General features: G+C 35.5%; 3 protein-coding genes across 7 annotated transcripts in view; all 3 read left to right on the plus strand.

The window, feature by feature from the left end:
* The window catches only part of LOC107089352 (kazrin-like), a 149,690-nt gene extending 147,001 nt beyond the window's left edge, over positions 1-2,689 (plus strand). Inside the window, exon 9 of one of the 4 annotated variants that reach the window (XM_015382091.1) lies at positions 233-2,689. In XM_015382091.1, coding sequence (XP_015237577.1) covers positions 233-264 — 32 coding nt within the window. In that variant the 3' untranslated portion in view covers positions 265-2,689. The remainder of the gene's footprint in view (positions 1-232) is intronic. The other 3 variants (XM_015382089.1, XM_015382090.1, XM_015382092.1) reach the window with 3 other exon arrangements.
* Positions 2,690-5,018: 2,329 nt separating this feature from the next.
* On the plus strand, positions 5,019-11,407 carry LOC107089353 (kazrin-A-like). Its single transcript, XM_015382093.1, has 7 exons — positions 5,019-5,313; positions 5,432-5,550; positions 6,946-7,177; positions 7,547-7,648; positions 8,437-8,603; positions 8,681-8,777; positions 9,978-11,407. The coding sequence occupies exons 1-7, from the start codon at positions 5,149-5,151 to the stop codon at positions 10,137-10,139; spliced, it is 1,044 nt and encodes a 347-aa protein (XP_015237579.1). The 5' UTR covers positions 5,019-5,148; the 3' UTR covers positions 10,140-11,407.
* Positions 11,408-17,128: 5,721 nt separating this feature from the next.
* The window catches only part of tmem51 (transmembrane protein 51), an 11,361-nt gene continuing 7,117 nt past the window's right edge, over positions 17,129-21,372 (plus strand). The window contains exon 1 of one of the 2 annotated variants that reach the window (XM_015382046.1): positions 17,129-17,376. The gene's annotated coding sequence lies outside the window, so the exon portion shown is untranslated. The remainder of the gene's footprint in view (positions 17,377-21,372) is intronic. The other variant, XM_015382045.1, reaches the window with a different exon arrangement.

Raw genomic sequence — 21,372 nt, forward strand, 5'->3', positions numbered from 1 at the left:
TTTTTAACAGAAACTTTATCATAAATGTGGATCGAAATGAAAGCAGGAAGACACCATTAAACAACATGCATGCATAATAGGACCAAGAACGGGTCTATTAACAGTCTTCTCTATTTACAGACACAAAAGGGTAAATATTTGTATCAAACCCCAGTGAGTAGTTAAAAAAAGGCGCATCTCTGTGAGTTTAACCTGTCTCAACTCTGTTTTTTAATCTCCTCTGCCCACTCAGTCAATGGAAGATCTAGAAGACCAGAAACGTAAGAAGAAGAAGGACAAGATGACTCTGGGATCTCTGTCACGGGTGTTCACTCGAGGCAAACAGCGCAAGTCCATGGACCCCGGCTTGTTTGATGGTACAACCACCCCTGATTATTACATAGAGGAGGATGCCGACTGGTGAAGCTGAATGAGCGTGTGTGTGTGCGAGTGCATGAATATATCTCCATGCATCAAATTTGTGTGTTTTGGGATGTGTCTGGAAGAAGGAGATGGATGGATTGTAATGAAAACCAAGAGACTGCTGTCCCCATAAATGTACAGTATCCTGCTCAACAAAAATGTATGTTTGTAAATTAAATATATATATATATTTATAGATGTACATGTATGCATATGTATATATGTTTACATGCACATAAATACATATACTGGGTTATTACAATGTGTAGACATGTTCATGCTGTATTATCCTTTAAATGTCTTATTGTTTAATTTTTTTTATAAATAGACACTTGAAGGACTGCTGTTTATATGTACATATAGGATCTAATGTGAAAATAGTGTTTAAATGTTAATGTTATCTGGGTTTTGTTACTCTATAGTTGCTTTCAGCATGATTTGCAGGATTGGTCTCTTTTTTATTGTGAGTTTTTTATTCCTTTTCTTGCAACACACCAGGAAGCATTGCCAAGTTGACCTAAAAAAAAAAAAAAAACACTGATTGGAGTTTATTGATTATCTGTGCTGCTTATGGAGTTTATGTTGATCTGTTACAGGACTTCCGTCACGAACGTTCGTTGCATATCACACTGTAAAAACATCCTGTATTTTATTTTGAAAATGTTTAGGGATGTCCCGATTAAGATTTGCTTGTGACTCATCCAGATCCAAGTAATTTCAGATTCAATATTCACCAATTGTGGGTTTCAATCTAATACCTTCATTTCTTACAGCACACGTTATAAATTCATCATCCTCGGGTTAAGTAAAGCTATGAAAATCCATGCCGTGTAAATTATTTATGTCTCATTAGCTCAACAGAAATGATCAATTGTCCTCATTTTAGTAGCCTCAATATCCTGGTGCTGAGCTTTAAGAACTGTCTGTTATGTCAGCTATATCTTTGGAGTCATCTAATACATATCTGAGAAAAGTATGTTTTTGTGTGATAAAATCTTCCCAAAGTTTTTAGATTTTAAATATGTTTTTCAGGAAAATCTTAAACATCAAAGCAGAAAAAATAAACTCTTAGCAGAACAACTCAAACTGCAGTGTGAAAAACCTATTTTTGAATAGTTAGAGACTTTATTCTGTTACATAGAAATGGCAGACTAAAAACTAAGCATTCCTCCACAGAAAGTTTTTAGTTCTTTAAGTTCATGTTTTTTCTCCCAAAAATGTGAAAATAGATTATGTTCTATTTTAAATTTGAGGGTATTGTAACATTAGTCAGCCTGTGCAGCTGACCTTAAACCATAGAAAATATGGTGATCAGATGGAAGGAGAGCAGCTACCCACATATTGATCAATCAAAACGATCAGGAGACGATACTTGGAGATCAGATCCAGACATCCCTAAACATGAAGAGAAGTACTGGCTGACCAACAGCCTTTTTATGAAGAGCACAGCTGCACTGATTTAAACACACCAACTAAAAATGTAGCTTTTTCCAAACCATGTGCAAGTGCCAAAGACATATAACCCATACTTCAAGCTTCATCATTTGGTTGCTGTTAGTAACAGCCATGTAACACTGTTAACGTCACTCATTTCCAGCTGAGTGCTATCTAACGTGTGCCAATCAGAGACAATGGAATGTGCTTTAAATACATGCATGGTCCCTCTGTGTTGCTTTGATTAAATATTCATTCATTTCCTGTCAAATTAAGTATCATAAAAGCATCCTTCTTGTGTTATTTTTCCCGTTGTTTCTACCAAACCTTGCATTACGAATGCCTGCCTTCCCCCTGCCTTATTGAGAATATTCCTATTTCTGTTTTTTTTTTGTTTTTTTTATTGCGTTTTGTTCACTCCCTCCTCATTTCCTGCAAAGATGGCTCTAATAAATCTCTGTTTAAATGCTTTGTAAATTAGGGTAATAATACATACACAAAAGATGAAATTTATTGAAGTATTTTATTTAACAAAATGAGATAAGCAGAGAGGTGATTCCTGATATTTATGTGCTGCAGATGTTGCAGTCAGATGTTGAGGAGGTTTCCAAGTGAATTATAACTGAAATGAAAAAAAAAAACTATTTTAAAAATAAAAGCGGAAAGTGAACACTTTGTGGTAGTTTTTCTGTTCCATGAGTAATCCTGTTCCTGTGTCTCAGTCTAACGTGTTTGTCTCCTCCTCCTGCCATTCCCTAATGGCAACTCTCTCCTAAACCAGTGAGTAACTCCTCATCTGTGATTACCAGCTGTCTGTTTCTGCACTTTGGGGATTATTCATATCGCTCATGTCCATTCAAGAAAAAAAAAATGCAAGTATGTGTTGCTGTTCTTTGAGGAGAAAAGACAGAAAAAAACAGAAACTTCAGAGTGACATTTGGATTTGCATGCAGCCCCTTGTGTCAGCATGAGGAGACGAATCAAGCAGGATTCGTTGGTTCAAGTCAGTGTTTTAAGTCTTTCATAAATGGCAGAAACATGAGATTTTATGAATGATCCCTGTGTCTGTATTACATTTTCTTAATGGCAGTAATTCTTCATATCCATCAGATATACTTAGTAATACCTTCACTAGCATCAGTAGTGAGTTTAACCACAAACTTGACTTGTCTAGCTGTATTCTGACATATTCAGAGATAATTTTGTCCTATATCAAATGAATATTGAACATTTTATTCAGATATAACAGAGAACATTTATGTGAAGGGAAATATTTTGGCACCACCTGGTGGATTGGTGGTGTAATTTTTCTATTCAAAAAAAAAGTTCTTGAGTTACAATTACAGGTGCATCTCACTAAATTAGTATTCTTAAAGTTGATTTATACTTCTACTACACTTCTAATTATTTAATTTGAAAATAAAATTTATTTTGCTTAAAAGGTTAAAATGACAGAAAGGAATTTAGTGCAGAAATGTGATATAATGGCTTATCCAGCCGTGTGAAAGACTTGATATTACAACTGTCCAGGAGGATAAGCCGCTAAAGGTCATGTGCTAATGTTTAAAATGCTGTTACCAAGTGAAATTAAAAAGAAAGTTGAGCTGAAGGGAAAAAAATGTGGCAGAAAAAGCCGCACAAGTAAAATTGCCAACCATTGGACGGCGTTATTAGGCAAATCTAATGGGTAAGATTCACAAGGTTTGGTCTGCAGCTTGAATCCTTCCAGTGCCACTAAAAAATGGAGTAAAAAAGGTCAGACTCATTATGTTGGTGATGTTTGAGCTTATTGAAATAATCAAGAGTTCACCACTTAGAGGAAGAGTTGGGAGACTCAGAATCTATGTTGTTTGAACTGAAGTGTGATTTTTTTCAGTCATTGGAGTTTTGGGCTGTTTAACCTGCCGCTATAGACGTGTTCTTTCTGCCGGACAGTCCAGAGCACTTCATGCTTGTCTTTACTGAAAAGCTTTATGAAGATGCAGGTTTGACTTTGCAGGACATATTGGCTGATAAAAGTTTTCTTACATCATAGCATCACTTTGCCTGACTTGCCTTCAAACTGGGCTGACAGAGGATCAGTGGAGTTTTGTCAAAAGAAAGTTGAAAGACTCCAGAACCATCATCTCAGGCACATTGAAAGCTATTCATAAAGGTAGCCTGGGTGTGGCTTAACACCCCAGCAGTGCCACAGGCTGATCGCCTCGGTGCCAACCTGTAATGATGCAATTATTCATTCAAAAGGAGCCTGTTAGGATAATTATCATTGATGATGTGTGAGTTCATTACACCTTAATATTAGCTGCCTGTTGCATGTCAGAACTGATATTTTCTACAATAGTTTATCTAATTAAGACTGTTTCTCTGTCTGGATATACTGTTATAATCTTTATTCTGTACGTGGTAAAGATTTGGAAATGGAATGAGAGCGGTGTCCTTCAGCTAAGAACAATGTGTAATATTTTGATAAGGCTGGAGCCATGATGTCCACTCATCTACTAATGTGTCTGATGTAATGATGTGATGATGTGGCAAACTAGAGATGTATAAAAGGCTTTTTTAACTGTTAATCGTGGCCACATCCTGACAGGTGAGCCTGGAGGTGAGCTGCTGCCTTCTGTAAATTCTAAGCAACTTATCTAATCTGAGTAAGATTACAATTTCTATCAGAATCTGTGGTCATGTCTCCTGGTATTTTAACACATATAAGTTATGAAGTGTTATTTAAAGAGTTTGTCCCGAGTGATCTCTTTTCAGGACAAAGATCTGGAGAGACAGAGCTTCAAGGTGCATACACAGAGCCTATCTTTTACAAGCCCAAACAAAGCATTGATGCTTAAACTGTACAATAAATGGACAAACTTTTCAGGTGTATGGTATGCTTTTTTTTATTGTTTTTTTTATTTTTATTTCCTTAAGTCAGAGTTATCTCAAAGCCACAATCATTAAATTACTAACATAAAAAGTTATTATATATCATTCTATAAATAATGAGTCAGAAGAATATGTGAGCTTCATTCACTGAATGAATTATTTAAATACATTTCCAACAACCTAATTTACTGAGATGCATCTGTTCATAGAAAAAATAGTTGCCGTTGAAAACAAATCTCATTAAAACCTTCAGTTGTTTCTTGATGTTGATGTTTTTAATTTTTATTTTTCTTCATTTTCTGACATATTTAGAAGATGTTTTATGCCTTTTTCAGATAAGTCACTCTTTTATTTCCATATCCCTCTGATCCCCAACCTCTCCTGTATGCCACCGCCTAACTTCTCCTGACCAACCCAGACTCTGACACACAGCACAGCATGTCTGACGGAGAGGAGCAGCTGGACCGCCTCCAGCAGGCAGAGCTCACTCGGACCACCTGCATGTCCCTGTGGAGGGCAGGGGCCGTGCAGGCCTGGATGGAGGTTGTCATGGGAATGCCCATGTATATTCGAGCCTGCTCCGAAAATGTCAAAAGTGGCAAGGTATGATTTTTCTTCGGTTTTACAAGCTTTTCTGTTTATCTGGATGTGTGCAGTGTAGCACATAGGTTAACATGGATGCTGTTGTCACTTCTGTAAGACTGGATCTTCTGTTGTTTAGGTGCTGCTGAGTCTGACGGATGAAGATTTAGAGCTGGGTCTGGGTATTACTAATCAACTTCATCGCAGAAAAGTTCGACTGGCTATTGAGGATTACAGGAGAGCAGAAGGGGAGCAGGGGTAAGTAGGACATTCTGTCTTGGGAAAGCAAATAATACCCATCTGAAGAAATATATTTAATAGTTATACTATCAGACAGTTTCCAATCAGAAGTTTAAATTTTTACCCCATAACAAATTTTAATTTCTCTGTAATCTATATGTCATAAAGTATACACCAAAGAACACTTTTTTTTTTGGACTGACTGAATCCCTGCTCAGCAAGAGAAGTGATTTGGAAAGCAAGAAGAAACAGTGGTATATATTGTCCACATGCTGCCCCAACCAAAGATGCTAAATATTACCTCAGCATTGCACTGGACATCTGGAAGGTGCTCCTGGATAGCAAATTTGCAATGAACCACATCTACCATAGAGACTTGAACTGACCAGACAGGAAAGTGGAGGTTATTGGAAGTTGTTGATTGCTAGACTTAATTAATAAACAACAAAAAAACATGCAAAAGTATTACAAAGGTATAACTTTTGCATGACGGCCCACAGATGCCGTTACCAACAGTATGACATTATTAATTATGACTTGTTTTATGAAATTTGGTTTGACCTTGTTTTGTGGTCTTTTAGATGGGGAGACCAGGGATGGTTGTGACACCTTTTGATTCAGTGTTTCTAACTCCCTGATTTTCAGCTACACTTCTTAAACTTTTATTATACCACCATGTATTTACTACAAATAAAACCAAGTATCTCACTTGATGAGTTTATGGCAAAGAAACAGTCCTCCTGTTACCTACCCCATTACTGGGTCAGGTTGTGAAGCAATGAGGAGTGAGTTCACACAATAAGACAAAAACAGGAAAAATAGGGATAGCATTAAATAGAAAAACCGAGAACAGGGTCTGTCACTCTTTTTGTCTGAGATTTAGAGTCTACAATTGTTCTCCGTCTGTTTACACATATAGGTAACGTTCTCTTATTTGTGCCGGAGTTAAATTTAGGACTAAGGTTTTAGTTCAGGTTAGGGTTAGGCATGTGTTGGTAATAGTTAGGGTTAAGATTAAAAAAAGTTTTTACCAAATTTTAATACATTTGCAGCTCAGAAATTAGTTCAGGATATATCCACAGATATTTGCTTGAGAACCTATATTTTTAACTGGAATTTGAGTATAGCTGCTATTGTATTAGTAAGAAAACAACTGTACATTTGTTAAACACTTTTTAACCCTTTTTTTTTTCGCAATAAAATTGGAACACTCTGGCTTTCAGGCTTTGCATTCACCATGTAATCCAAAGGGAGGGGTGGCTAAATAATGATAGAATCATAGAACTTGTTTTCTGTTCCCTGCTGTTAGAACTAATGGTATTACAACTCTCCCCATGCTGGGTTTTTGATATTTGCATAAAGTGGATTAAAGACAGTATTCGCTAAACTACAGTAAGTCTTGTCCTCTTTCAGACTATCAAAAGCATCTGAGCTGGATCATCACTGGGTCTCCACATCATGGCTAAGTGACGTAGGCCTACCTCAGTACTTCCAAACCTTCCACACAAACCTAGTGGACGGACGGGTGCTGAACTCCCTGAGCCGCAGAGATCTGGAGAGATTCCTGAACATTAGCGAGCCTTTCCACCAAACGAGTCTCCTACTAGGAATCCAGCTCCTGCAGATGCTCAGCTTTGACAAAGAGGTCTGATCATAATGTGTCACAATGGCTGACTTTTGGTGTAAAATAATACCAAAGCTTAATTGACATTACACCTGGCTGTCACACAAAGGCAAAACCTAATTAATCAAATATGAAATTGTTAGGACAGATGTGGTGTAGAAAATAGACTTATAAAAAACAGGCTATAGTTTTAAACTTAAACTAGCATTTTTTGTTTGTTGAAAGTATCACATAACTACAAAACCCCCACCAACATTTCAAAAGAGCATTAACGTACATGACCTAATTCTATCATATGCAAAAGAAATAAAGTGTGTTTGACTAAAAATTCCCATTATTTTCATACCATGGCTGTGCTTCTTACCCTGCTGTTTGATCACCATTCCTAAGGCCCTGCAATTACGTCGCTTAAAATGCGAGCATGAAAACCAAGACCCTCTTGTCTGGACGTGTAACAGAGTGATGAAGTGGATCAAGGACATCGACCTTAAGGTAGATGTGATACTTGGAGAATATCTTAATCTAGTTTGCATGGATTCAATTTCTTCACAATTTCTTCAACCTTGTTTAAACTTTTGTTGCCCTCAATACCTGCAAAAGTTTCCATGTTCAGTGGCTGAGATGCTAAAGCTGAGAAAAGAGTGATTGAGACATTATGATGAATTTCAAAAACATTGGGGAAAATTGGTTTAATCCTAATGGTAGTTATCAGCAGTAGTGCTGCAGTTTTTCTGATGTGCAGCCTAGATTTTTTACATTCTGTTTGTTTTGTTTTGTTTTTTTGTTGCCACGTTCAGAATGCCAATAATGTTACATTAATGATAAAGCTTTGATTTACTGTTCCCAATGGATTACTGCTTTATTCCAGTGCATTCTGGTCAAGATGCCAGCTTACCGGTAGTTTTGATATAGGACAGTTTCAACTAAAAACATAATAGAAAAAGTAAAAAATAAAAAAATAAAAAGACAGGAGAAAAGATTATAATGGTAGCCAACAACGAAATATAAAGGAGAAGAAAAAAAGAGAACCAGAAGCAAACCACTCCAAGATGTATTTTATTATTTTTATATTTTATGTCTAACTTTATTTAAAAAGGAAACGTAAAACATTGCATTGTATTGTAGGGCCAACAGTAGAGGAAAAAAAAAACTTAGGAGGAAATTTCTTTTTAAAGCTTATTTTCCTGGTTTCAGTTTTGGGAATGATTGTGATTAATGATTGTACACATTACTGACTCCGTCATGTGACTCATATTCTGCTTCCTCATTTTGCTCTGTAGGAGTTTGCAGAAAACCTTCAGGGAAAAGGCATTCATGGTGCAGTTATCACACTGGACCAATCCTTTGACACAGAAGCCTTGGCCAAAGCTTTGGGAATCCCCAGCAATAAACACATGCTGCACAGACACCTGTATGAAGAAATGAAGTCTCTCTCTGCACCTCTAAGGTAGCATTAAAAACCAAATCTATTGAAAACACTTGAATGTCTCCCTTTACTACTAATTAAAGAAATTGTGTTTACAGAAATGCAGAGCAGAGCACTGGGGTTATCAGTTCTTCTTCACCTGTGGCTGTTAATCGCTTTGCTGATGAAAGGATGTCTATCAGAAGATTAGGAAAGGTATGCCTAACCCATTTCTCACCTATCAGTTAAAGACTAGCACACAAGGTCTGAAGTCCAAAGTTTGTTATTGGTCCCCTTCCGCTTGTTAAAGCATAAATATTTCAAAAAGCTAATGAAACATGGAAATAATGAAAGCACATAGCAGATTTACAACAGCATCATTTTTCAAATAATGTCTTGTAAAAGTATAGTAAATAACATACTGTAGGTAGCTGCCATTAAAATTCATCTTAACCTGATGAATCTAATCTGAGATTATCTGATCACCCCTCAATATCTTACATTTGCAGATTTAGGGCAAGTTCTTTATTTTAGCAATAGTAAAATATCCCTCTGATCTACATGAGAGTGTAGTCAGCACAACACACTTTTTTATTCTTCAACCCTTATCTCAGCCTTAGAATATCTAAACTAATAAATAAATGAGAAAGAGATACGGATTTGTGGATAGATATATTATCATATTTTATGGCTACAGCAGTCTGTGTTTTTTAAAAGATGGGAAAGATGGATTAAATTTGTAACATCAGAACGACCATCTTTTATTTAATGTTGAGCTGTAAGCGGCTCCCTTCCTCTTCTGTAAAGTCATCTTTTCCATTCTCATTAAAAAATATCTAGTTGATTTTTCTGTAAGATTAAATAAGTGTATATAATTTTATTTTTTACCCCCTTCATGCCCTTTCTTTGTGTTGCTCTCCTCTGAAGTTAAGATTTAAAACCCACCCTGAAAGTGGAAAAATCATTCATCAATGTGTAACATTGGAAATAAAAACATATTGCTTGACTGCTGATATGCTGGTGAATGAGAACGACATAATGCTATGTCAATGAACAGCCATGGCAATAAAAATAGCACAAAAAAAAGAAGGATGCATAAACAGTATTTTCAAGTCATGTTTAGTACAGAAATATGCCACGGTGAATAAGACATACACTATTTAACCCCTTCACTAACTTTTACCATTAGGATAACATTTTAATATAATGTCTAAATCATTCAAACCCTTGTCCATCTAAAGCGGGTTGATTACCTCCACCACCTCTGCTGCTTTGTTGAGCTTCTACATCAACAGACTATTAGACAGCATTAGTTAAATAGTAGCGAATAATCCAAATGCAGGGAGGAAGCTGGTAGACTGTTGAGTCCAGAGAAACCAAAGGCAACGGTTTCATTGTGTGTCCTTTTTCTCCTAGAGTCCACTAAGGTTACGTGCAGACAGTCATTCCGTGGAGCGAGCTCTGGGCTTCCACAGCAACTGTGGCTCTTTGCCCAGAGAGGCCAGAGTGCATGCTGTTCCCCGTGCCAAAGGCAGCCCGATGCACACCTTCAAGAGTGTTGAAATCACCAACGTTTGAAGGAATCATCAAGATCTTCACCTCTGTTTACACTGTAGCTGTTTACTGTTGAGAATGACAAGCACTTGTCAATGTCTTTTAAAGGTGTATAAAACATGATGTAATAGGTCAGATCTACTTTTGTTATCATCACCAACGTGGAAACTTCTGAAGACCCAATGTAGCTGTTGTAAAAATAATGAAGATGTTTTAATTAGGTTTATATGTCCTTAATGTAAAAAAGAACAGGTGGCAAAAAGATGGCTATAGTTAAACTAAGAACTGCACACGGTACCCCTTTGATGCCTTACATAAAGTCTAATAATGTATTTAATGCTTATTTCTACTTCTTTATGTGAGCTGAGGTGTGCCTCTTGGTTTAAAAAAAAACATATACATGTTACTACATAATATGTATTTTCAGTTGAGAGATAGAAATTTGGTCAATTATTGCTTTGTTGTAACCATATATTTTGACAAGAATCCTTATACTCCTGGAAAGTCTATTTCCCTTTATATGGTGCCACATTTCCAAGAAAAAAAATCACTTGTAGATAGAGCAGTGGAGTTGAGTATGTAGGCTGTACCCCTGAAAAACCAGCCACATTCTCTCTGCCAGTTTCATCATATTAGGAAACCTGACAGATTTTGATTTAATGATTTATCCTCTAACTTTGGTCTCTGTAGTGCATTTGAGAAGGTATCCAAAAAATGATTTTGTTGGCGTTGCCAGCCTGGCTTCCTATTCCTCAAACCAATCAGATTAATGTGGATAAACTGGTCACTTTAGCATGAATCCAGGTCAGACTGACAGGTTTTTAACTGAGTTTAGGGGTTCAAAACACCTTCCTCTATAGGGGTGAGGACTAACATCTTAGAGGAATTGAAGTGTTTGGCACCCTTTGAAGCAACTGCCAACATTCCACGGCTGCTTATTTAATTAGCTTCCTGTTTTGGAATCTCAGCACCTTTTAAACCAGTAGTTCAAGAAATCATTGAGTTACTTGTAAAGACAAGACCTCTCTAAATTAGATCCTGCATCAAGGAACCAAAAATATGTCTGAGCAGGTAAGTTTCATTTTCACTTTATTGTCTAACAACAGCTTTTTAGGGCAGTTCTCTCGTTTAGGGGGAGCTCAGACTGTCATAAAAGACGGCTCTGGGTCGCAAGATTTATTCAGTGATAGATCCGACTATATAAAGTTAGATACATTTTTGAAAAGAACAGCCCACATGGAGCATCAGTACACACCAAATTAAACTACACAGTAAATGTTTCAGTGTTAAAGTAGCACTTTAAGAGTACATTCGAACCCACACTAAGTCAGAGTGGGACTAAATGTACTCTTAAAGTGTTACTTTAACACTGCAACATTTAGTAAAACAATCTTAATTTAAAATTACTTTGTTTAAATGCATAAGCATTACAACAAAACAATGAGGCCTCAAGCATAACCTTATATTTTCTAGAAATAAATAGAGATAGACTGGTACACTATCCAGCCAATATTTTTGGTCAATATTAGCGTTTTTTTTCTTGTATCGCTATTGAGCAATACATGCATGTATTTGCTGAGTTAGGAGTGAACTCAGCAGCCATGCCTTGAGAGCACATATGGTGCAAGCATTGCCACTTCCTTAATTTCTTATCTTTTTTTAATTGTAATTATTATTTTTTTAAACTAATTTTTATTTTATTTTTTATTTTTTTGTTAAATTGGGACTTTTGTTTCATTGTTATTTTTTTCATGCAAATGAAGGTAGAGAAAGCAATATCCTCCTATAGAATGGGTCCGAAAGAAATCTGCAGGGCATATAAGGGGATCAGTTAAACTGAAATAAATATGGAAAAAAAATCGATAACTGCATCGGCCTAAAAAACTGTATTGGTCCAACTCTAGAAAGAAAGAATACATTTTGGGCTAAATCAAGTTATACACCATGTTCTGCTGTTGAAAAGTCCCTTTTTATTTTCTACATCTCTGCATCTTTATACTTGTAGATCAATGATGAAACTCACTTTTAAGTCATGAGCGGGTGATTCAAACTTTATCAGCAACCAGAGGCTAGAAAGAATTTTAAAACTGGAATTTTTACAGTCAAATTTTAAAAGAAGGGGAGTTAGGCAAACCTACTGTAAATGGTGCAAAAAACACAATGATATAAAAAAGCTAATAAAGAACCACAATTACACAGGAACTCATTCCTTACTTATTTTTTTTTTTATTTCAAACCTTGCAGAGGTTCATCCAGTCTCTTTCAAGCGGTCTTTCGCATTGATACATTTTAAAAAGGCCTAGACTTGTTATATACTCTAGCTTTTCAAACGTATACACCAGTCGCTCACTCTGGTTGCATACAAAGTTTTTACGAAAAATTACAACATTCTGCTGTGATATTGTTTTTTCTATATTTGTTTTGCTTTGTTTTTGCTAAGTTTGTGAGTACATAAAGCCCTTCTGTGTATATATTTACAACAGCAACATCACTTGACCAGAGGAGCCAAATGTCACATGTGCACAGTTGGTGAGCAAGGATATAATGGACTATTTAACACTATCAGGATGGATGTGTGTTGTATATTAACTTATTTTTATCATAATCAAAATGGTTTTTGTTTTGTTTTTTTGCATATGACATGGCTATGCACCTTTAAATTTCACTTTAACATTGGCAGAATGGCAAAGACTTATCACATGAATTTAAAGATATGAAATTAAAGTTTAATTTGTTTGAGATCAAGTCCAGTAACATCTCTGCAAAGCAGTACCTCTTCTAATGCACTCCTGTTTTTATTAATAGTGCATGTGTATTGGGATCAAGTGTGCCGCATTCAATGAGTTCCAGCACTTTCCTCATTTGTAAGAAAATATTATACAATATTATTTGATTTTCCTGTCCATTAGAGTTTTAATCAACAACCATCTTCTTATTGCTCTCATCCAGTTCTTCCAATTTAATTACTATGCTCTGCACAAATGTTAATTGTAATACAATTTTCTCTGTAATTTTATTGTTCATTGTTGGTTTAAACAAATTTTTATGTATAAACCTGAATGTTGTTTACATGGTTAATAAAGGCAACTCTGCTGTTTTGGTAGTGGCAATTTTACATACTGCAATCTCTAAGAAAAAAAAAGAGCTGTTTGCAGCCCTCAGAGGTATTTTGTGTATGTTCAATCCCCTTCAAGTTGGACAAAACGGGTTTGGCTGCCAGATTCTGGGCGTCGTCTACAGTCACAAAGCAACTGTTAAAGCGGGAAGATTGGACTTGTTCAAGCCTGTTCAGAGAAAATAAAGGAAGTGTTTTAACATGAATTATGAATTTTAGCAGTCCTTTCCAAAAGGATTCTATATTTCCATATGTTCACAACAACCTATATGGTTGAGTTATTACTTAGACAGTTTAAACATGCCACTGTTTTTATTTTTATTTTTAAAAGAAAAAGAGATAAAAATGAAAAAAGAAAAACCAGAAAAAAAAAAAAAAAAAAAAAAATCATTTAAACATGCTTATTCTTTGTTAAAGGGTAAAATAATAAAACATCGGGGCATAGACTATGGATGGATTGTTAGAAATTAGAAGTACACATAAAAGCCTCTTTGTAATTAAGGTTTCTTAGAGATAAGGCTTTACAGATGCTATATTTTCCAATATATATGGAGAAACTTTATCTAGAAATTGTTTGCAAATGTCTTACCCAGATTTTTCAGCTTTTCCTCTGTCTATAACATGTGAAAGAAAGTCATTAATTGTTAAAAACCACTCATAAAATCTGATTCTGCCTCCAGAGAGGGTTTCCACTAACCCCTTTATTAGTTATACTTCGGATTGGACCTTCTTTTTCTATTCTGAAATAGCTTATTTCTATGTATCAGAAACATTCCCTGGGATTTAGGTCCATGTCAACATGATAGCAAAGCACAACAGTTGCTGTTTTGTCAGCTGGACATCTTTGATTTTAATCTCCAATTAAATGACATTCCAAAATTGCACTATTGAATTTAAACCCAGTGACTGTGGAAGCGATTGGAATGCATGCTTAGTGGACCACCACTGGATGTTTGATCTTCCTTCAGAAAGTAGCTATCAGAAGATACAGACTTTGTTTGGACTGCGCAAAATCCGAACATCCTTTAGCCCTCTGCATAGGGTGACAAGATCTCAGAAAAACACAAGTGGGACAACTAGGACGTTTATTTGGGGCAGATGCAGCTTTTTCAGCTGTGGTTCTTCTTGTGTCTCACTTTTACAGTATTACTTTAAATCGCGATCCCTTGGTATCAATCTGAAAATAACTTGGTAAAGCTTCACAAAAAGCTATTGGCAAATCACCTGTAAATGGCCTCAACCAGTTATGTGACCGACAGTCTTTGCTGTGGCTGTTTAAATGAGGTTTCCATCATATCTTTGTTTGATCACAAAACCTCAAATCAGTAAGGACCAGACATGGGCAATGTGGAGTCAACAAGTCATCTCCATGTCATGTATTGGTTCTACCCAGCCACTGAAGCAGGTGAATTAACCTGTGCAGATTGCACACACCTGGTTAATTTGCTGGGTAGAACCAATACATGACATGGAGATGACTTGTTGACTCCACATTGCCCATGTCTGGTAAGGACACAGCGGAAGTGCGGATGTGGTCGCCATAATGAGTGCTATCTGAATAGTGCTGGCAGTTAGGAAGGAGCTAGGACAAGGAAGCAGTCTAGTTACTACTGTAATGTGGCAATACACTTAGCATGGGGACCTCCTGACGTCCATAATTGTCGCTAGGAGCCATCCGGTTTCCCATAATCCTTTGCGTGACAGACCGTAAAGGCACAGCCCATCTCATGGAGTTTAACAAATATACATATTTGTGACATGTACTCTGTGTGACAGATGAAAATTTCGTCACTTTCATATGTGTTGGGTTTTATAAGGGAGAGCATTATCCATTAGCTTTATTTGTTATATTCAAAAGGCTGGAGAATTGAAGCTTAATTCAGAACTGAGCTTCAGGGGTTGCTTAATACTGCTGAAGGATAATGTGTACTTACAAAGGGGAGGGGTCAATAAAGATATGGTATTGCATTAACTTGCAGACATTCCTATTCTCCTTAAAATAATAAAATGTGATCTGAATTATAACCATAATCTCATCCTTCTGCAGCTTTGTTTAAAGAAACAACATCTACCCATCACTGTGCAACAATGTTGAGGAAAACTAATACTTCACTGATTGAGCCTGCATGGAGTTCCTGGACACTGTCTTGTTTTGTTGTTTTTTTACCCTAAGCGTTTTCATTTGGTCATTAAACACATTATGAGAGAATGAGATAACTAATATATTACATTTTATGAAGCTTTAAAAAGACATTTTAATGATCCAACGTCAGTCAGTCAAAAGAAAAAAATAACAGAAATTCACTTTTTTTTTTTTCTCCAAATACAGCTGCTGTTTTTAAAGAGTGAATCGTTCTGTCTTGAATCATTATTATGGGAAAACATTCTGGGTTACATTACAGGGGGAAATGTAGTTCCTCTATCCTGTGTTTCTGGAAAAGTCTTGTTTGGGTCACTGTAGTAATTGTCTAACCTTGCTGTGTGATGCATCTTTAAAAGGGGAGTGTTACTGCTTCTAACCTAGAGTTACAGCTATAGATTTATATGTCAGAGACTTCATCAAAAAAAGAAGTTGTGGGTTAAAAGCTTGTATCATTTTTATTACATCACCCAGAATGACATCTAAAGGATATGAGTTGTTGTCACATGGTGTAATTCTGATTGTTTACCCTATCAAATCAATGTATATGTACAGAAGGTAAGATATTTACAGCTCATTACCAGTTATTAAAACTTTAATAAAACTAAAAATAATAAAATATTGCCAAAACTACCTTAAACACAGTACAAGTGCCTTTATGTTTGCCAGAATGTTAAGTAATAAAACCTTAATTTACCCCTTTAATGTTTGCTTTTGTTGTTTAACTTACAAAACAACCTGTGGGTCCAGTCCCTTCTGTCTAAATACCCAAACAAGTCAAATATCAGCTTTTACAAGTGTCAGACTTTTTGAGGGGGCAGTCATTACTATTTTATTAAAGTTTATTTAACCAGGGGAAAAAAATCCCATTGAGATTAAAAACCTTGTTTTCATCCCTTGGCAAGAGGCAGCAAAGTTACATACTAAACAGAAATACATAAAATTAAGAGACAGGTACATAAAACAACAGATCAAGTAAAAGAATGGCAGATGATTGTCACACCTTGCTGCTTTGGGTGGTGAACCATATTTGTATAAAAACCATTAAGCAGGAATATAAAATTACAAATGAAACACCGTGGTAGAAAAGCTCTTCAGAGTATAATATTCAGGAAAAAAATAGGTGTTGGCCCAAGTTTAACATTGTACGGAGCAGGATTAGGGCCACTGAAAAAAGTTTACTGATTTTTACATTTTATTTCAGTATAATATGAGAGAGGGGTCAGAATTCTGACTTTAATCTCAGAGTTCTGACTCTTTTCCTCAGAATTCTGACTTTAATCTCAGAATTCTGACTTTAATCTCAGAATTCTGACAGCTAACAAACATGTTACCATCAAGCCGTAGTGATGTCTGTTTTAGGGACTAAACTAGCTTTCTTGTTTTAATGACCTTCTGCTCCTCCGTTACTGAAACAGCATCACCAGGGACCCTTCGGGTTAAGATCCAAAATTCTTAGACTGAATCAGAATTCTGAAAAAAAAAAAGTCAGAATTCTGAAATTAAAGTCAGAATTCTGACTTTTTTCCCATATTATACTGAAATAATAGTTAAAAATCTGTTTTTTTCCGGTGGCTCTAATTCTCTTCCGTTACATTGCGATAATTTGTTTATGTTTTTCTTTTTGGGGGGGATTTTATTTTATTTTTTTAATTTTATTTATTTATTTTTTATTTTGCTCGCTCAGGGCGTTAACATGAGCAGCATTAGGACCATGAGGAAGAGCAAAGATTCCACCGACAGGCAGAAGGGAGGTCTCACTACGGATACCTCTTGTTCAAAGTTCCTGACTATTACATTTGTTCCCACAGAGAACTATTGCGGGAATATATTCAGTAATACTTACATATATATATTTATACAAGTACAAACGCAACAGCTAGGTTAGTGACGTTTCTGCTCGTTTCTGCTTCTCGTTCTAATTTGGACTTCCTGAAAAAACACCTGCGGGATTCAGGTAACTCCCCGATGAAGAGGGAAGTCCTTGGGCAGTGAGCGGTGAAAAGGTAAGGCCTTTTCTACACCTTTAAACCTGGACAGCTTCGGACTTTACTTATGTTTTAAGGCACCACCGCGTTGTTAAAGAGTCACTCAATTAGTTTGGTGTCTGTAAGAACTGAGATGTTCTCGAGCCTGTCAGACAAGGTGGGTCAGCTTGTGGTCCCTTCCTACTTTACTAAAACAGGTAGAGGAGCGCTTTATAAAGGGACAGGGATCACTAACTTTAGGACCTTTACCGTCTCATTTGTGGAGAGATGTTTTGTTTTGTTTTTGTTTTTACTCTTAAAAGCAGAAAGTCCGTTAAAACTTTATTGCAGCAGAGGCAGTTTTTTTTAAGGCTGGAAATGTACTAATATGGAGCAGGTGACGCCCATGCACGCTGTCAGACAGGCCTGGAACAAGCAACCGGGAACTGGTTAATGCCAGACAGACACAGCTGGGCTCCTTTAGTTCAAACTAAACCAAATGTTATCACAATTTACAATGCATGGAAGAGCATTAGGGCCACTGAATTTTTATTTTTTTAATTATCTGATTTTTAACTTTTATTCCAGTATAATATGAGAAAAAAAGTCAGTATTCTGACTTTAATCTCGGAATTCTGACTTTAATTTAAAAATTCTAATTTTAATCTCAGAATTCTGACTTTAGTCTCAGAATTCTAACTTAAATCTCAGAATTCTGACTGAATTCTGACAACTAACAAACATGTTAGCATTAAGCTGTAGCCATGTGTGTTTTAGAGACTAAACTAGCTCTCTTGTTTTAATCACCTTCTGCTCTTCCATTAATGAAATAGCATCACCAGGGACCCCCCGGGCATGGAAAAAGTCACCTAATTTCGTCATTTTCCACCAATGTGTTACTGGCCCTCCCGAACAACTCATATCTTTGTCAGTGAAGCTGAGGGCTCTACATTAAGATCCAAATTTCTGAGATTAAAGTCAGAATTTTTATTTTTTCTGTGGCTCTAATCCTTTTCTGTTGTAATTAATGATGTATTTAAAAATGCAAAGTCAAAACTTGATTCATTTAGGAAGACACTACCTGGTAAATTGAGTAAAGTGAGTTAGAACGCCCACACAACAAACTGAGTTATTGCACCACTGATGTTCTTTGGGTTTTGTTTTAAGGAAATGAATGTCAGTTAATGTAAATCATCTTCATTTGTCAGATAAAAAAATATAATTTATTCATTGAAGATGTTCTGCAAAACCCTGTCTCCATTATTAGGCTGAATAATAACCCCATCAGAACTTATTGAATATTAGTTTCAGTTTTTATTACTTTTTAAACTTTTTTATTATCAAAAGCAGTTTTTTTTCTTTGCCTGTTAAAAGTCAAAATCCAAATGCATTTATACCTCGGACAGATTAACCCTTTATTGGACATATTACCCTTTTTGATCACTTGCATTCCCCTTACAAATGGAGCCCCCCCAGGCCCTCATTGAGGTCTAGAAACACAAGATCTATTTCAAGCCATTCAGCAAAGATATTGCTACATGGCTGTATATCTTATTTTGGCATTTGACCAATTAGATGAGCCCTTGGATTACCTACTGTAAATTAAGTCTAAAAAGGTAAAACGCTAAATGAAAAGTTAAAAAGTTAATAAGCATAGTTAACAAATATATTTAGGTTTATAATCTAAAAAGATGTAATTGCCAGTATAAGCATTAATGCCTCTAAGGTCATGTTGGACCAAAGAATGTGTTTCTTTCACTCGGAGTGTTTTTCATGAATTTCTTATAGAAGCACTTTTGTTATTTTACTTAATATATTCTGGCAAGTTGGAGTTTCTTGTTTAGGGTTGGGTATTTTCGCCAAAGTCCTGAATCGAATCGATTTTGATTCATACGGTTCTAAATCGATTAATTTCGATTCGATCTGTTTTTACAATAATGAAAGTGGTTCAACAGTTTTTTAAAATACTCATGTATTTTGTTTTTTCCTGTCACATTAAACACAAAGTGCACACTTGTAAATCAGACAGTTTAAACATGATATGTGAACAAAACTGGCTCAAAAGTGCAAACTTATTTGTGAAAAAGTGAAGCTTCACTAGAGCAAGCAGATGGGACACAGCAGAAATCCATGAGCTGCATTATCTCCACCGCACAAACCATATTTGAAGCGTTGTCTTTAACAACTACAGGGTGTTTGCTGGTCAGCCCCCATTTGTTAATGTCTTCAGTCAACCTATTCGGTATTTTTGCAGCTGTCTGGCTTGATGTAATCTTTAGTGCATCTTTCCTGCTTATTTGAATATTAACGTCACGCGGGTCACTATAAAATGAATCGATCTCATTCCCTAGACATCGATTTTCCAAAAATGTAAAGGAATCGATTCAAAATCGTTTTTTTTTTTTTTTTTACCCAGCCCTATTCTTGTTATTACATTGACATTTCTGCCATCAAAATGTTACAAAGGTAATAAGGTCTTGTCCTCGATTCCAATAACACTATTGGCTAGAAATGTAGATTTTCAAAGTGTTTCACTGAGTGTCATATAAAGGATTAAGGTTTAAGGTAATTTTCCTGCCCTGAATGTGTTAATGGAGCTAAAAATAAAATGGAACTTGGGTTATAACAGCTTCAGGAAATTTTTACATACCCCATTTGAACAAAATATGTATTAAAAACCGAATTTTTTGTTTTTAATTCAACAATAATGCTCCTATATATTATATTTTTTGAGATCCCCATCTCTTACTTTCAATACAATGCTTGTGGTTGAATGGAAGTAATTCTAAATCCAAATCAGCACAGTGCGCAAATAATGCTGGGTTTGACTGTGTCACCAAAATATTGCCACAGCTTCTCATCACCCAGTCATTTGATTTTATTTCGAAAATAATTTTTAAAAGAATCCTGTCATGTAAAACAATGACACAACTTTCTTCCTTCCTTTTTCTCACCATCTGCTTGGCAAATATACTGGATTTCACTTTTTGTTAATTTAGTGTCTTATAAAAATAAGTGGTCATAAACTATACAGCTCTTAATTATAAATTATGTATGATTTGCTTAAGACTTAAGACACATTTCCATTTAGTCTGATCAACACTGAGGTCAACTGATCCTTGTGAATATGTCACAATAGACCTAATTTCTAGACATGCCTCTCATTCATTTTTCCTTTTCTCATTCATATGCATTACTGCAGTTATGCTTTACAGTCTATTTAAAACCTAATAGTAAAACAAATAATTTGGTTAAATGTTTCTAGTGTTGCTTTATCATAGCTTAATGGTATATCAATACTGTGCATAACATTCTGTCTCTTATATTAAATATGTTTTTCACATGGAAATTAACAATGAATTTTTTTATTTTGCTTATTATTAGGAAAACTTTCAAAGTAGTTGTTAGAATTGTTGTAAGGAGAAAAATACTTTCTCTGTGCGCCTCACAGATGTGTCCCCCCTTTTTTCCCCACACTGATGTAATGCAGACGAACTATATTAGCACATGAAAAAAGACATATCTTCAATGTTGACAACTTTAGATGGAGTTGTTTTTTTTATTTTACAAAAAAGTATTAAATCTTTCATATTGATTAGCTATTTTGTATATTGTTAAAAATATTGTTTTTTTTTTTTTATGTTTTTCATAAAAATTTTAAGACAAAAAATCCCCTTACCAACACATAAATTAATCAAGGAATCTGTATATATATTTTTAATAGACTTTCATTCTGCCTTTTACGGTGATAATCAGTGCCTGCAGGTTAATCTTTAATTAGGAATTAAGAGAATTAATTTGGCTGTCTTAGTTTTACTAACTTTACCTACATTTTTTCCCATATTTATTTACATCATTAAGTTCTCTTTAGAATTGTAACTTTGGAGTACTGTGATTTAAAAAATGATCCTGTAGCCGCAGTTCCTGCAGTTTGGAGTGCTCAGACCTTTACAATACAAAGAACCATTTTTGCATTCAGAATTTTAGCGCCATACCTATTATGAGCTTTTAGCAAAAAAAGAAAAAATGTATATA

This window comes from Cyprinodon variegatus, unplaced genomic scaffold (genome assembly GCF_000732505.1).
Source record: "Cyprinodon variegatus isolate N-32 unplaced genomic scaffold, C_variegatus-1.0 Scaffold248, whole genome shotgun sequence".
Lineage (NCBI taxonomy): Eukaryota > Metazoa > Chordata > Actinopteri > Cyprinodontiformes > Cyprinodontidae > Cyprinodon > Cyprinodon variegatus.